Below are 17,848 nucleotides of genomic sequence, written 5' to 3'. Positions count from 1 at the left end.
GTATGAAATTTTCAGTGTCAAATAGGGAACTTTATATCTGATGTGATGTGCAATGCAAAAGGAAGCTGCCTTGGAATTTATTAATCTAGAGAAGTGATAGAGTGAGAAAAAATGTTTTGGGAAAAATTATCTTGACAACTGAGTGAAGGATGGATTTGAATAGGAAGAGATTGGAGGCAAAGTAACCAGTTAGAAGACTACTGCAATAGTCCAGGGAAGAGATTGTAGAGATGTGAACTATGGTTGTGGCTATATATAAAAGATAAAAATGTAGAAAAGAGAAGATTAAGCAAAAGAATAGATATTTGGGGGTGAGGACTTGAGGTTGATACCAATGTTGCAGCTGTAAGTAACTGGGAGGATGGTAATGCATTTATCAATAAGGAGAAAGATGGAAAGATTTTTGGGGAAATTTAGTAAGTTCACTTTTTGGATATGTTGCATTTCAGATGGTTATGGAAGATACAATTTAAGATGTCCTAGGAACAATTGATAATGTGGCATGGTAATTCATTAGAGCAGATAGATAGGAAGGAAAATATATGGCTGCATAAATCCTGGAAATCACCCACTGAATCCATGGGAGATGAATAGAGATAGATATAGTTGGTAAAGAATAGAATGAAAAGAGATGGGAACCCAGGACATGACCTTTTGGTATGGGATGGGATACCCCTAGTTAGTGGCTGTTGAAATAGCAGAAGAGAGTAAAGTTTTAGTTCAGCAAATAAAAGGAGAAATAAGGTAGTGTACTTTTAGATGAGAAAAACCTGGAAAAGAAGTTTGATATCTATCTAGGTAGAGATTATATTTCAAAGAAAGATTTTGATGAGTAGTATTGAAAGGTATTAAAAAGTCATACAGGATAAAAACAAAAGTTATCAGTTTAACAATTAGATCTTTTAAAAGGCTAAGTATAATAACAATTATATTTGAGAGGCTGAATATTATATTAAGAGAATTTATTGATTGAATAACTGGTAAGAGATTGAAAACAAAATAAATACTATTAAATACAGCAAAGTGACAGACTTTGAGTGCATAGCAGGGTTAAATGAGAGCTTGTTTACATAAAAGAAATGTGAGCATGTTTCTAGGAAATGAGGAAGACGCCAGTAAATAGGACAATGGAATGTGTGCTTAGGACATGAGATGTAGAATTGTTAGCTGCTATTACGAGTTTGACAGTCAATCAGTGAGTGATTTATATTATGCATGAATGAATATTGTTGTGTAGGAGTGTAAGATAATTTGAATTTAATTAACAAATGCATTTATAGTGAACCCAGTGAGGGCCCCCCCCCCATTCCATGGTTTTCTCTAATGGTATTAAGTATTCAGTATTACAAATTCAAATCTTTAAAATAAGAGTGGAGAAGAATTGGCAGAATAGAGTTTAAATAATTTGTCCATGGTCACATTGTTAATAAGTATCTGATTTGAAGTCAGAAACTCCATACTCAGACCTGGTGCTGACTGAAAGACAAAAGAAGCTTAGGAATTGAGGCAGACAGTGTTTTGATCTCCTTAAGTATAACGTCATTAATTTAAAGGAAAAAAAATGAGACAGAGCATGTGTTTATATACCTGTTGGAAAGACTGTTGAGTAATGGGCTGCTTTTCTTGACAATAGAGAAAGAGGGATATTGCCAGTTTTTCATTCTACCCCAATGATTTGATGTTCTCAGAGGAACAACAAAGGGGAGATATAACTTATGCAAAAAGCTAGTTTCCAGTTAGGTCCCAAGATGGGCATAATATTTGAGGAAGAGCCATAGAATAAAGAAATTTTTAAAAAATTAGCAGTTTCAGAAAATGGGGGGGGGGGTGGATGTAACTGGATAAGAATGGAATTGCTGCAAGCTTGTAAAGGAAAAGTTTTTTTCAGGTGTCTTTGCAAATGGACTTTGAACCTTGATTGTTGTGATATTAGACAAAAAGAAGTAGTAATTTATTAATTAATGTCTTGGGGAAGTTCAAATTATGGAAATGCTTATAGTGTAAAATGGCCCCAAGGTTACTAATTGCAATCATACAAGAAAAGTTTTTTCAGTAATGATGTCTCCAAGATGGAGCTGGGCCCATGATGGTCATTGGTAATGATGGCCAGGAAGTTGTGTGGTGAAGGAGGCCTTGAGCAGTTGCCATTTCTACATTTTTTATTTCCACATGGAGCCCCTTCAACGGATTGGAGTGGGAGATGGGAACATCATTCGTAATGGTGGCCAGGAATGGCATGTGGTGAAGGAGCCCTCTAATTCCAGGCATCAAAAGCCCAGGACAGCAGCTTCACTCTTCTATTTTGCCACCAAGGAGAAGTCATACTGATTACCTTCCGCCTTAAAATTCTGAATCATGTCTTTAAGAGCAAGAGGTACAATAGTTGATATAAAATTAAAAGTTATTATTTTCAAATGTAGCTTTCCCCCATTTTAATTTCCTCACAAAATGATAAATGGCATTATATTCAGATGACAGAAAACTGAGAGGTAATATTTTTATATTGAACAGCTGAATCAAGATCCAAAGAGATCTTGAAAAGTGAGGTTAGTTTGAGTGTTTTGAGTAGTGCTACTTTCTTAATTGTTTATCACCAGCTGATTGTTGAACTTCCCTCAATCCCTCTATATCTTTAATAAGTGATTAATTTTTGTCAATTATGCATTGTCAACACCTTTTACATCCCTCTCCATTTAACACTATGTTCACCCTAATCCAGGACCTCATCACATCTTGCTTGGACTATTAAAATATTCATCTAATTTGTTCCTTATATCCTGTCATATGATGCTCTACATAGCTACTAGTCTGTCTCAAAGTCTGTCTTTCTTTCCAGGGTGATTGAATTAATCAACAAATATTAAGCAGAAAAAAAGGGAAATGATTGTTTCTCAAAAGAAGCTTGTATCTATAATTTTGGGAAGGGGGGCACAAGTGGCTGAATGGATTGGTAAATGCTTGATTCATTAAGTCTTTGAACGAAATCTTGAAGGAATTGAGATAGTCTAAGAGGTAGAGGAGAGGTTGTGAGTTTACTTCAGTCAGAATGATCTCTATTGAAAAAGACTGGAGTTTTTAAAGGATGTTTTTAAGGATGAGGAATATTATAGAGACCATTGTGACTGATCATGGAGTCTGGATTGTCAGAGTCACATTTTACACCAGATACTAGGCTTAGAGTCCCAAATGACCTTTGGACAGCTTTGTAGAAGAATGATTGATTGATGAGGAGAGAAACTTAAGGTAGGTTCAGTTGAATTTGAAGACTAATGCTTTCCTCGAACTAGTTTAATTGTTGTTCCCCATAATAGGATATTACTCCCCTTGCTCTTTTCGTAAGCTGATCCTTTTGTTTAGAATGGTCATCTTCCATTCTTGGAAGGAAGATTCTTTCTTGAATTCATTATCTGCCTACAGTATTGGGTTCACATGCTATTTAAAGCATATGGAAGAAGCAGTTCATGATTCCCTTAGTTTTTAGTCCTATCCTCTTTTAATCATTTTTTTTAATCTATCCTATTTGTACTTATCTTTGAAGATGTTGTAATAATTTAGAAGAAAATAGGGTCTTTGAAGGCATGACTTCTCTCCCTTTTTAATTTATATACCCAGTACAGAACATATAGAAACTACTTAATGTTTATTAATTCTTTGATTGTTAACTTCAAAGTTTGTATGTAAAATGGAATCCTTTGTTTTTCCTGCTAAAGCTAATTTCCTTGTTTTTGTTGTCCTTTTTAACTTCCAAATTCAAGATCCCTGTTTCTTTGTTTTCAGTCATTTATCACATCTTATTAATTCTGCCTCCACTGCAACTGTTTATTTATTTCTACTCAGTTGAGTACCTCCCTGTTTTGGGTTTTCATCATCTCTATTGGAATAGCATCCTATATCAATTTCATCTTTCCTGTCTCTTCCTTTTCGAAATCGTATCAAGTCTACAGAACACTCAAAATTCACTTCCCAATTCACTTTCCTATTGCTACTAACACAAAATCTTTACCTTGGCATTCAGAATCCTTCAGGAATCTTGACTCTAGTCATTTCTTGTCTTTTTTAAATTATATTGATTACTTTTCTTTCATCATTGCTGACATTTACCAATTACTATCCCCTGAAATTCCACCTCCCCATTTCCTTCCTCATTAACCATATCTGAAACCCTGTTGTTTATAGCACCTCTATAGATAGAAATTGTTTCATCATTTTTAGTCAAGAAGGTTCACTGAATTGATCATCCTTCTAGTGCCTTTTAATCTTGTTTTTCTTTTCAGATTTGTGGTCATTGTGTCTGTTGTTCTTATGGTTGTTCTTCATTAAGTCAAGTTTTGGTGAACTCCTCTAAATGACTCATATTCATTCTTATGATAAAATGATAGTCCTTTAAATTTATAAATCACAATTTGTACAGCCATTCTCCAGTCAGTGGTTTTTGGTTTGATTTTTTTCTGATAAATCACAGAAAGTATTTCTATACATTTTGGTATTATATCAAGTATCTTAACAATATTAGTAGTATTTCTAGATTAAAAAGTATGAACAGTTTACTTGCCTTTCTAGACTTCTTTTATATTGTTTTCATTAACGTTTGCACTCCATCAGCCATGCCAATATTCATTATTTCTATCATTTATCATTTCAACTAATTTCCTTGGTAGGAGATTAACCTTCAGTTATTTTAACTTCTATTTCTCATTTTACCAGTTTGGAACAATTTTTCAAAAATTGAGAGTTCCTTTTTGGGGGGAAGTACTTTCTCATATCTTTATTTAGTTCTCTGTAGATCACATTATCAAAAGATTTCTTTATAGAGCTAGGAAAAATGATAATATTCATCTTGAGCAAAAGTTTAAGAATCTCAAGAGAAATAATGGAGGAGTAGTAGAAAGATTGGAAAGTAGGGGACCCAGAAATGCCAGTTCTCAAACTCAACTATCAAGTGAGAATCATCAAAATGTTTTGATAGTGGTTAAAAAATTAGATTAATTTGTGAAACTTATTAGAAAACAATGTATTATAACTGTGAATATGTTCCGTAAGCTCAGAGGCTTCAACTGCTGTTTTATAAGAATTTGCCATTTGATAAAAAGGTCACCTTATAAATTGGAGAAGTGTATAAGGAAATGCTTTTCATAGTTATGCATTAAGGAGGAATTCATGACCAAATTGGGGATAGAGAAGAGGACTGCAGAAGATAGAAATGATAATTTTCTTAATTTCAAATTGAAACATTTTTGCATTAACACAATCAGTACACTGAAAATCATGAGATAAGCAATTATAGGAGTGAGCCAGGAAGATATTTGTATATGATAAAAGTCATATCTAAAATAAAAGAAACTGCCTCAAATATATAAGAATAAGGTTCACATGTATAAGGTAGGTTTTAACATTCTTCAGAATAGTAACAATCCAAAGAACTTTTATGATGTCCTGAAAACTATTTATGGTGCCTCTTATACTCATCACAAATACTGATGGGAGTTGGCTTGGTTAGTATTGAGGAGATGATCCTAGAGAGATGGACATTTCCGTAGTGTTCACAACAAGACTGTAATCACTCAAGGCTGAAGCCTTTGACATTGAAATCAGTGATTGAAATCAATCCCTCAGTATCCAAACTTCCATTTTTGAAGGAGAGATTTTGAATGCCATTAGGCTTCTCGTGTGTGTAAAAGTGCTTAGTGCTGATTCTGTTCCAGCTGAGATCTATAAGGCAGGGTGGTTCCCTGCTGATAGAAATTTTCCAGGTTTTTTTTGGCAAGAGGAGGTTATTCCTTCAGGCATTCAAGGATGCCTCCCTTGTCCATCTCTATTTAAAGGAAAAGGAAATAATAGGTTGTCCTTTAATGAACTGATCTTTACTGGGAAGATGATTACTGAGAAACAGTGTGGCTTCAGAAAGGGCCAAGGAATGGTCCATATGATGTTATCTCCAGGTCATCTCCAGGAGAAATACCAAGAGCAGAACCCAGACTGGTATATAATTAGTTCATTGTTCTTAACAAGACCAGGGCCTTGGTAGTGTGAGTTGTGAGGGCTTGTGGAAAATCATTACAAAATATGGTCTGGAGAAATTCATAAATTTTTTTTTAGTTCCATGTTGTCATGATTGCAAATGTTTTTTATAATGGATGATGCACTGGCGCTTTCAGAGTCAGTGATGAAGTGAAGTGTGTACTTGCTCTCAGCTTTTTAGCATGATGATTTTAGAAATGTTGTTGTATGTCCTCAATGAAGAACAAAACAGCATCAAGGTCAGCTACTGTACTGATGGTAAATTATTTAACATGAAACAGCTACAAGCCAAGACTAATGTGCAAGGCGAATTGGTCCATGACTTTTTGTTCACAGGTACTGTGTACTCACTGCAGCCACTGAGGCTGATCCAATAGAACATGTATCAGTTCTCTGCAGATTATGCTAATTTTTACCTACCAATTTTGACTTATCAATTTACACCAAGAAAGCAAAAGTACTCTACCAGCAAATATCACACCATCAATATATATAGAATCATCGGTTTCAACAGATGGAGGAATTTTGAATTCTATGGATATGTTCACTTGGCAGTGTATTTTCCAGGGATGGCTATACAGATGATGAAGTTGACACATTGCCAGAGCTAGCTCAGTATTTGGAAGCTCTGAAAGAAAGTGTGGATGAGAAAGAAGAGATATTAGATTGCTTACTGAACTGAAGATCTACAGAACCATTGTGCTGACTTCATTGTTGTTTGCCTGTGAAAGCTAGACAGTATACTAGTATCATGCCAGTAAACTGAATCACTTCCATTTGAATTGTCTTAGTAAGATTCTGAAGAACCCTTGACTGGAAAAAGTCCTTTCTTGACATGAACTGCCAAGTATTCAGACTCTACTGCAGAGAGAACAACTCTGATGGACTGGCTACATTTTTCAAATGCCAAATGGAGAACTCACACAAGGCAGGAACTCATATGGAGGTCAGAAGAAGAGATACTAGGACAATCTCAGGGTCTCTCCAAAAAAACTTCGCAATTCGATTGTGAACCATTAGAGACGCTGGCATAGGACTTCCCAGCATGGCATACCTGCACCAAAGAAGGCACTGTGCTCTGTAAGTAAAGCAGAATTGTAGTACTTCAAAAAGCATCTACACTCCAAATGTTTACATGGACTATTTATGCCAGAACTAAGATAGAGCCTTTCTAGCTTGATAGTGATATGATTAACCAACAAACATACATACCATACCTTGACATCAACACAATGATGTTATTTTGGTAGTCTTCTAGAATGAAGGACAACAATAACAATATCCACAATATTAGAAATGCTTTCAAATGTACAAGAGTATATTCTAAAGTAGATTAATGGTCAAGGTATATAAATGTAGGGTTCTCAAAGAAAGAAATGCAAGATATTAAAAATAATTTGAAAAAATTATGGTCCTAAACAATTAGAGAAATAATAGTTCAAGGGTTCTACCTTATACAATCACATCAGCAAGATAATAAAAATAGGTAATTTACCAGTGATTAGAGAATATGGGCACAATAATGAACTGCTGATATAGCTATCAATGAATAAATTCTTCCAGGAAAGAATTAGTATTCCACCCAATAATTCACTAAAACGTACTTGCTTTTTGATGCAGCATTCATTACCATTACTAGACCTGTAACCCAAAGAAGCCAAAGAAATAGGAAGACACATATATTAAAAGTATTTATAGAAATTGTATTTGTTACAGCCTAAGAATTGAAAATTAAAATGTAAATGTTGGGGAATGACTGAACAAATTTTAGTAAAATGAATTTTATTGTTAAAAACAGTTTTTGTTCAGTGAGAAATGATGAAAATGAAAATTTCAGTGAAACTTGGGGAAGATTTGTATAAAATGAAAAGAAAATGAAATGGGCAGAACTAGGAAAAATTTAAATAGCAATATCATAAAAAAAATTTGAAAACCTTAATAAATTTGATAAAAAAACAAATGACCATAGTTTTGGCGGACCAGTGAGGGAGGAATATAGCTTTCCTCTTGACAGATTCTTGAGGGGCAGAATGAGACAATATAGGGATTTTTAAATTTGTGTTGTATGACTATACATATTCATTGCAAGAATACTTTTCCCTCCAATTGTGGGTGAGAGTTGGAAGGGGGGGGAGCACCCTTGCAGTAATTGCTGTCCAAAATGAGGAGGGTTATTGAAATTTTCTTTTTAAAATTCACAGAAGTGAGCAGAATTTTAGCAGAAAACTATATAGATATATATACACTTTGAAATTATATATTGTGGATTTATTAAATTCTAAAAAGAAAAAAAAAGCAAATTGTATAAAATAGAGGATCCAGAGTGTCACCTTCCTTTTTTATAGCTTTATTTTCTTTGTGAACATTCTCATTTTATTGTGGCATAGTGAATAGATTACTGGATTTGTAGTCTGGAAGACCTGAGTTCAAATCTAGCCGTAAACTTTTCAAATTGTGTGAAACTGAGCAAGTCACTTCATACTGCCAAGTTTTCTCTTCTATGAAATGAGGATAGAGATATAGCACCTCCCTTCCAGGTTTTTGTGGGGGTCTTAACCTTAGACACTGTAAAAACTTTAGTTGTTTTTATTGTTCTTCATTTTTGCATCCCATGGAGCAAAGGAATGGCATTACTTGTAGTTTCCTGGTAAGGAATGGAGTAAGAAAGTTGAAATAAGTGGTCTTATATTTGAATTGTACTATTGGGTTTGGCATTGATGCTTCTTTGTAAAATTGACCCTAAAGGAAGTTGAGGGAAACTGTTACTGGCAAGCAGTAGCTTTTTTTTTTGAAGAATAGTTGTGAAACAATTCGAAATAAATGATTTTGAGTAGATCTTATAGCCCATTGATCTGTATATTTGGGTTGTACATTTGGGCTTGACATTGGTCTTCCTTGGTAAAATTAACCCCCTATAGTAAGGGGGTGAAACTACTCACTGGCTGCAGTAGCTCTTTTGAAGAATTGTTGTGAAATAATTTTGGCTTTTATGGGATCAAAGTTTTAGAAGTAGAAGCAACCTAAAACAAACTGATATGGAGAACTGTGAAGGTATTTGCTTCAAAATAGTCAGCCAGCATGTGTCTTGACATGGGACTGTAGGTGATCTTTTCCTCCCAATGCCAGTGCTTTTTTCATTGATCTGTGCTGCTAACAGAAGACTTTTAAGGTTAGCAGTGCATTCTCTTTTGATCCTTACAGGAAAGCTATGGGGAAGATGCAGTTCTCACACCCTTTTAAAGATGGGGAAATGGACTGAGATGGTCACAGAACTAGGTTATCTAGGAGGTGGATTTGAAATTCAGGGCTTGCTATTTCTATAGTCTTTCTTCAGTATCATCAATCTGCTTCAACAAAGCTCTTTAAAAAGACTTTCTATGCTTTTCGTCTTCATCGCCTTTCTTTTCACTCTCTTCTAGATATGTTGCAATCTTACTTTCACCTTATCACTTAAATGAAATTGCCTTCAAAGATTTCCATGAGCATACATTTGCTGTTTTTTTCCCTAATGACTTTGTGACTACCTTGCAGCTATCTATACTGTTGAACACTCTCTTCTCCTGAATATCTGTCCTTGTATTTTTTTTGACACTACTTTCTCCTTTTATATCTACTGTAGATTGTCTATCATAGTAGATCCCTCTGATTAATGTCTTTTTCCTCTCTCTGTATTTACTTACTCATTGACAATATCAGATCCTCTGAGTTTAGTTACTATCACTATACAGATAGTTCTTAGGACTATAGTTCCTTCTCTCATTTCTTTTTTTGATTCCACAAGATGCTTCTTGCACATTTCAAATGAGTAGTCCAGGATGCTTTTGAAATGTACTATGTTGAAAACAAAAGTTAAATTTTTTTACTCTGAAAGAGTAATATAATATAACCCACATAGAGTTCTTTAACTTTTGCAAAGTGCTGAACATATATTACCTCATTTTATCTCTCAAGAACTCTTCACTACTTTCTGTGGGTCTTTTTGTTTTTCCTCTCACACACCATTCATCTCTGTTTGCATGCTTTTATGGCTTTTCCTCCTTCACCTTAGAATCCCTATTTTCTTCATAAAAAACTTTACTGACATTCTGACCCCCCTCCCCTGCAACAGCTAATGGTTCTTTTCCTCTCCCATCTTGTTCAATATTTGTTTAAAATTTCCGTGTTATTTTGTATATACTTTTGTTTATGTATGTATGTTATTCTGAATTTCTTTAAAGTTTTAAGAAATTAGGGACTGTTTTTGAGTATCTAGTAGCTAGCATGGTATCTAGAATACTTATTGATTTATTGAATGATTATGTAATGTAGGATACCATAAGAAACATTCTAAGGGATCATAATACTCAAAAGAAAAGCACATTTGGTAAAGGAAACAAAATATAAATTAAGAGTAAGAAGTTAAGTTAGCAGTAGTTGAAGATGTGTAAGGAAGGAGAGCTGAAGGAGGAGAAACAATTTGGGCATAAGGAGACAATCAATACAAGAATGAAAGATTATAAAATTGGAATTTTTTAGTGCCACATATCAAAATCTCTTTTAATAATATTATCCCCATTATTCCATAATTACTAGTTTAGGTGAAAGATTGTGAAAGAAGACTTAGCATGAGTTAAGCATACTTTTTGTCATATTGAGCCAGAATCATGCTTGCACTTAATCATGATCAGACTTGGAGAGAGCCCTTAACCAGTATCATTTTAGATTTTGAAGAAGTAAAGAAGTTCAGATTGATACATGTTGATATTGACAACAAGGTTATCCTGGTTTTCTCCTCACACCTTCATTTTACTTTCTCAGAGTGATTATAATTTTCTGCCTCACATGGCGAGAGAGGCTGATGAAACTAACATAGCTATTAAAAGATTTATGTGGGTTTTTTTTCCTGACATTAATGATTTTTATTGTTTTTTTCAATTGCATGTATAGAAATTTTAACATTCATTTTTTAAAGTTCCAAATCCCTCTCTCTTGCCCTTTTCCCTCCCCTGTTGAGAATAAACAATTTGATGTAGGTTATACATATTAACACTATAAAAATAAATTTTTAGAATTATGTGGCATATAGTATTTCATAAGAAAGCCATATTTGTAAAGATATTAATGTATAGTGTTGATTTTAAAGGTTTGTTTCATATATTAGAATTAATAGAAATTTGAATGATTTGTAAATTTTTATGAATACAATAGAAGTCTGATTAAGTTACATGAATTTGAAAATTATCAGAATGGTCTATAATTTTAAATTTGTATAACAATGTTATATATTAGTTTCATAACTACTCCTAGTTGAAGAATAGTCAGATGTCCAAAGTAGAATCTTTCCTTTAGTGGGGAAGAATGGCACACTTAAATAGAGAAGTAGCTTTGGACTCAGGAAAACAACTTGAATTTCTAGACTTGTTTTGGCTCTTGTCTTTGCCTAGACAAGACATTGAACCTTTCAGATCTTTCAAGGGTCTCAGACTATTTATGGCAGAGCATATTTGCCCTATACCAGTAAATGACAGGTTTGATATAAAAATGGAAAAAGGAAAGTCATTTTTAGATTGAAACCTCAGATTTCTTTGCCTTCTTCTCATTTATTTCCTATAGAAAAACTTCAGTGTACTTCTGAGAAAAAAAACAATGCTTTGATATAAAGTTTCATTTTTAAAAACTGTCTTTTGAGGAGGAATTTTTATTCTTAAAATGAGGTTTCTTCAGATTTATGGACTTAGTAAATTAAATGGAAATATATCTTTATTTAGTTAGTTTGTTTTCAGCAATTCTATGTCTTATTTTTCCTCACAGGCCCAGCAGTTCATAAACATCAGTACAATAGCAATGCTGTTACAGACATTAATTTGGATAATGTTTGCAAGAAAGGAAATACTTTGTTGTGGGATTTAGTCCAAGATGAAGATGCAGTAAGTTAATAAATGAAACTATTTTTAAAGAACAATATAAATATATTGGGCCACTTGGTATGGAGAGTGGAATGATAATCCTCTCATTTTGATGTTTCAAAAATAAGGACTTGATCAATTTCTTCTGCCATATTAGTTTCTTCATTTTTCACAAATGTCTTTGCAAATAAGAAATAATATTGTACTACGGAGTTTTTGCTAGGAAAGAAGAGTGAAGGGAAATGTTTATGTTTGAGAAGACTAGTCTTTTTGTCAATAAAAACACTAAATTAAAAACCACAGAAAGCAGTGTGGCAGCACAGGTTTTTTGATCTTACTAAAGTGAGTAAAATATTAATGTGAAAATTGATAAGAATTTATTTTATTTTATTGTAGATTCATCTTTCAGAAGGATTGATAAATGAGGCAGAGAAACTTCTTTGTTCCTTAGTGTGCTGGTTTACTGATCGACAGATCCGAATGAGATTCATTGAAGGATGTTTAGAAAATTTAGCAAACAACAGGTAAATAGGAATTTATGTTATTTTGGTTAGAAAATATGCATAGGAGATGTATAGGAGGCAATGTATTATAGGAGTGAGGAAGTGGTTCAAGTTCTGACTGTATGACGATGGCAAGTCACTTAATTTCTTAGAGCTCTGTAAAGTCTTAAGATCTTAAGTTTCAGAGAAGGCACTGATAGTCATTGGTAGAGGGTATTCCTTACCCAGATTTTCCTTATATATTTCCTATCACTCAGCCAACAATACTGTCGGGATGATACAATATATTATTTAATGAATGTATCATGTAGAAATCGATTTTTTTTTTTTTTGAAAATGAGAACTGATAATCCAGGTCTGTGATTTCCTTTCTCTCATGTAAGGAATTTTTGTTATAGAAATAACTTTCACCAATGATGATCAGTAATTTATCTGTATTTAATCAACTTAGATATTACAATATAGAGCATTTAATTGGCTTGTTTAATGAATAAATAGCTTAGCTAGCATATGTCAAATAAATAGCTTGAACCTAGGTTTTTGTCACTCCAAGGTCACCATACATGATAAGTTTCATATTAATTATAATTTTTGTACTATAGTATATTATCAGCAACAAAAATGTTTCTTTGAACTTCCATAATTGTTTTTCAGCCTCCCTTGTTAATTTGCCTTCAATAAAAAAAATAGGAATAATTGTTACTGTATTCTTTTTAATTTCAGTTTATTTGTGGGAACACAGAACCACAGTATTTTCTATTGTATTCTTTTTTAAGCATCATTTGTTTTTTTTTTATCAAATATAAGGCAGGCTTAATCAGAAATAAGTTATGTTGGAATGTGTCTTAAATGTTTAGGATAACTCCTGCATTCTTACGAATCTTTTTTGTTCAATGTGATAGTATCTCAGGCATTTAAATAATCTCTTGTGGCTCTTGAAACAGTATCTTGTCCTAATGATCACTTCTATCTAGGTAACAATTGCAAAATTTTTGTTCTCTCACTTCAACTGCAAAGATTTTTCAATTTCAGGTTTCCCTTGGAATCTTCTATTTTGATGATGTGATTTCATATCCTGGCATAGCAAAATTATTCTGTTTGACTAAATGTTCAGTTACTCCAGTAATAAATTGAGGAACTCAGTTGACATCTGGTTGGCAAACATTTTTAATTAAGCAGTTTATTTGGCTGCTCTGATACTTATTTTAATCTTATTGTATGTAGAACTCTGGTGCTAAATATTATGTTTTTAGCCCTTTGAGATGCTAGTTAGTTTAAAGGACATTTATGAGAAAATTCCTTTTATTCATAGCTAATGACTCCCATTTTAGTGCTTTTATAAATAAATAAATTATAAATTTTGTCTGTGCAATTCAAGAACTTAAATTTGTGAAACTTGTCATCACTTTTGAAGACTTCTAAGTGCATTGAAAAGTCCTAATGTTTTTAATTCTCAATATTTGAGAATTTTTGACATTTCACTAATTTTTTAAAACAGTCATTTTGTGGTAGATAAACTATTTTCCATACTATCAACTACCTTACTCTTCTTCTTTGCACAAGTTAATTATACTTTCTATTTTCAAAGGTCTCTGTGATACATTGTGACAATGATATGTTTACTTAAACTAACCAACTTCTTAGTAGTATCTTTCTTGCTGTTTATTTTGTAACATTTATTAATCCTTTTGAAAACTCAGTGGGTTAATTAACAGGAAAAAAGTATAATTTTCCAATTTCTACCTCCCAAGTCACTTTCGTTATCTAAAACTCTACTGAGGATTGGTTACTACTGAATATAAACTAAATACTGTGTTGAAAATACTGTCTAAGAAATGTTTGTTATTCTATATTCTAATAAATTTTCAATATGATTTTTTTCTGAGATAAAAAGACATCAGAAGCCCCAGGAATCATATTTCTCTTAGTTCCTACACTTCATAAGACTTAAGGATCATTGTATTGAAATTATAATTTGATTTTTCATGTTATAGCATATAGTATAAAATATTTAGTTTAATATAATGAATTCACAAATTAACAATATTATGCTTCACCTAATTTTGTTTCTATGGAATTAATGTTTACTGTGGTACAACTGTTCCTTTTACTTAAAGATACTAGACCACAATTTCATGAAATATAAATCTTGATCGAATATGTACCATATATATCATCACTTCGACTTTGAAATAATAAATATAATTTGGAAAATTTACTAAAAATATTTCCTCTTTATTTATTTTTTTAGATCTGTAGTTGTTTCACTTCGTCTCCTTCCAAAATTGTTTGGTACCTTTCAGCAATTTGGGAGTAGTTATGATACACATTGGATAACAATGTAAGTAAATATAGGATGTTTATCAATAAAATGTTATTGCTAGAGTGAACTTTAGAGATCTTGTCAGTGTACAGGTGAAGAAACTGAGATTCCTGAAGAAAATACAGTTTTCTTTTAGTGGTAGAATCAGGATTGATTAGAATTTATTTCTCCTGACCCTCAGTTCCATTGCCTTTTTTTGTTATATCAATTGTTTAAATGAATGCTCTTTATTGCTGCCTTTTTTCACCCTCGTGTCATTTTGTTCATATCATTCTCCAGATACCATTTCTATGATTTTGCACTGTCTGGTGTTCCATTACTTTGAGTCCCTGACTTTTTTCTATAGTCACCTACCTTGCTTCTTCCTTCTCTCATTTTCCCTCTAAAGTTACCTTCTGTGCTCTTTGTGGGTTTTTTTTTTTTTAGGTTTTTGCAAGGCAAACAGGGTTAAGTGGCTTGCCCAAGGCCACACAGCTAGGTAATTATTAAGTGTCTGAGACCGGATTTGAACCCAGGTACTCCTGACTCCAAGGCCGGTGCTTTATCCACTGCGCCACCTAGCCTCCCCTCTCTGTGTTGTTTTACTAGTGCTTTAGGGCATAATAAATGCCTATGGATTGGTTTATATTACTTTTCTACAATGTAAAGTTTATAAATCAATTAATATACATTTCCTTTAAAGTGGTTATGATACTTTTCAGTACCATCATTTTAGGAACTGAAATTCATATAGGTTAAGTGATGTAGTAAATATCACAATGTAATAAATGGTATTTGATTCCAGACCTTTCTAGACCAAAGTTTATTACCCTTGTCTATTTCATCATTCTGTACTTGGGGAGATAATATAATTGTGAATCTACTAGATTTTGATGACCATTAGGGAAGAATCTCTTGCCTTTCATTTAAAAGGTTTTTGCTACTTTGAAAGTCATTCTAATCTTGCTATATTCTCTTTTCTGCCATTCCCATCAATTTGATCCAGGCCTGACTGTCCTCTGTGATTTGTTGAAATCACAGGCCTGATCATGTCTTTTCCCCAGTAAACTCCAGTAGCTCTTTTTTTTTTAGTTTTTTTGGGGGTTAAGTGACTTGCCCAAGGTCACACAGCTAGGTAATAAGTGTCTGAGTCTGGATTTGAACTCGGGTCCTCCTGACTCTAGGGCCAGTGCACTATCTACTGCACCACCTAGCTGCCCCTAGTCGCTCTTTTTCACCCCTAGGATCAAATATAAAATTCTTTTGGCATTGGAAAAAAAATCATTTATCATATATCTTATCTCAACTTTTTCAGTGGAGGATAAAGTGAAGTAGGGAGAGATATGTTATAGGCAGACCAGTCAGCAGGCTATTGTAGTATAGTCTGTGAAGGAGGTAATGGGAATCTGCACCAGAGGGCTGGCAGTGTCAGAGAAGAAAACAGGATGTATTTGAGAAATATTTTTTTAAAAACTTGGCTATCTCAGCATACCTGAAGGTCATAAAACAGTATTTTTTAAAAGCAAAGACTTCTGTTATATTTCATATCTTAATATAGTTTTTTAAGCTTGAAAACATTTGAGTGGCTTATTGCATTAGGAATGTAATGTCTAAATCTGCATATCCCTGTTTAATCACTAATTATTCCTGTGGTCAACACAGCAGTACCTAACAATTATGGCTAGCACATATATGCTTGATAATTGATTGATTCCTTGAGTATTCGATATTGAGAACGAAGAAGTGTATCCTGAATTTTTGTGATTTTTGTAGAATCAATGGTGAATAAAAAAACTTCTTCAAGGAAAATAAATGATATTGATATTCAACAAAAATCTAATAAATGTATATTCTATTCAAGGCACAGCATTTAAGATATTAGGGATACAAAACAAAAAAAAATACTCTCTACTGCCTTGGTGTAGGAACTTATAATCAGGGATTATAAGAAAAATGGTCCAAGGTGGGGATGAGGGGTTGGGCAAGGGAAGGAACAAAGGAAATAGTAGGTTTATCATGAAAGCCTTTATCAGGTCTTCCTCTAGTGGTAAGACTTGAAGGGAATAGGATTCTAGCATAGGGATGATCCACATGAAGGAATAGAAACAAAATTCATGAAACATTTGTCTTAATATATAGGTTTTGAAGTATAGTTGTATAAAATGAGGTTAGAAACTAAATGGGAGTCAGTTTGTGGAAGGCTTTACATACCAAGTCAGAAATTTGTCTTAGAAATAATGTGAAAAGCACCACTGAAATATTTTGTGTAAAAAATTTGTATAATCAAACCTATGCATTAGGAAGATTATTTTGGCATCTGCATAGAGATGGAATAGAAAAAGTAAAGACTGAAGTCAGAAATCACTTAGGAGGCAAATAAAGTAGTCCAGAATATATGGTAATATGGTAGGTGTATAAATGGAGAGAAGGGCACAGGTATAAAAGAGGACAAGATGTAAGAGAGATTTTGGAGATGGACTAGATAAAATATGGCATAATTGAAGAAGATTGTAGGATGACTCTTAGGTTCTGAATCAGGGTGAATGATATGAAGATGCTACTCTTAAGATAAAGAGGTAAATAAAGAATAGCTTTAGGATGAAATCTAGTTTAAAATGTTTAAAGGGCATTTTGTAAAATCTATTTGAAGTCACTGGATAGTATAAAACATGAATTTTGAATAAATCAAGACATATATAGAGAAATTCTCTGCCAACCTCTAGAAATGGTAATTGGATTCAAATAGAACTAATGAAATCACTGAGTCTAGATAAGGACTAGATCCAGAGCCCTGAGGAAATACTCATTTTAGTGAGTGTAAGATGTTGATAATGATCCAAGTAAAGATACTGAGTGAATTTACTTGTACATGGGTGGAGAACCAGGGTCATAGAAGCCTAGGGTGGATAAGATATCAAAGAGGAAGGTGTGGTTAATAGTAGGAAAAGCTAAAGGGAATTGGAACTGTGTGAGTACTGAGAAACAAAAACAAGTTATCAATTAATAGATCTATGGGGAACTTGTTGAACAATTTAGTCTGGTCATAGTGTTGACAGTCATATTTAAAGTACTTGAGAAGTGACAGTATTAAATAGAAATAATGATGTAGAAAATTGCATCTAGTCTTTTGGCAAAAAACT

General features: G+C 33.2%; 1 protein-coding gene across 1 annotated transcript in view; it reads left to right on the top strand.

Annotated features, from left to right (window-relative positions):
• USP34 (ubiquitin specific peptidase 34) overlaps positions 1–17,848 on the top strand; it is a 398,976-nt gene that overhangs the window by 142,644 nt on the left and 238,484 nt on the right. Inside the window, exons 17-19 of the mRNA XM_074206840.1 lie at positions 11,809–11,924; positions 12,300–12,427; positions 14,658–14,747. Of these exons, the coding sequence (XP_074062941.1) occupies positions 11,809–11,924; positions 12,300–12,427; positions 14,658–14,747 (334 nt within the window). The remainder of the gene's footprint in view (positions 1–11,808; positions 11,925–12,299; positions 12,428–14,657; positions 14,748–17,848) is intronic.

This window comes from Macrotis lagotis, chromosome 1 (genome assembly GCF_037893015.1).
Source record: "Macrotis lagotis isolate mMagLag1 chromosome 1, bilby.v1.9.chrom.fasta, whole genome shotgun sequence".
Lineage (NCBI taxonomy): Eukaryota > Metazoa > Chordata > Mammalia > Peramelemorphia > Peramelidae > Macrotis > Macrotis lagotis.
Note: the sequence above shows the minus strand (reverse complement) of the source record. Positions and strands in the feature narration are given on the sequence as shown.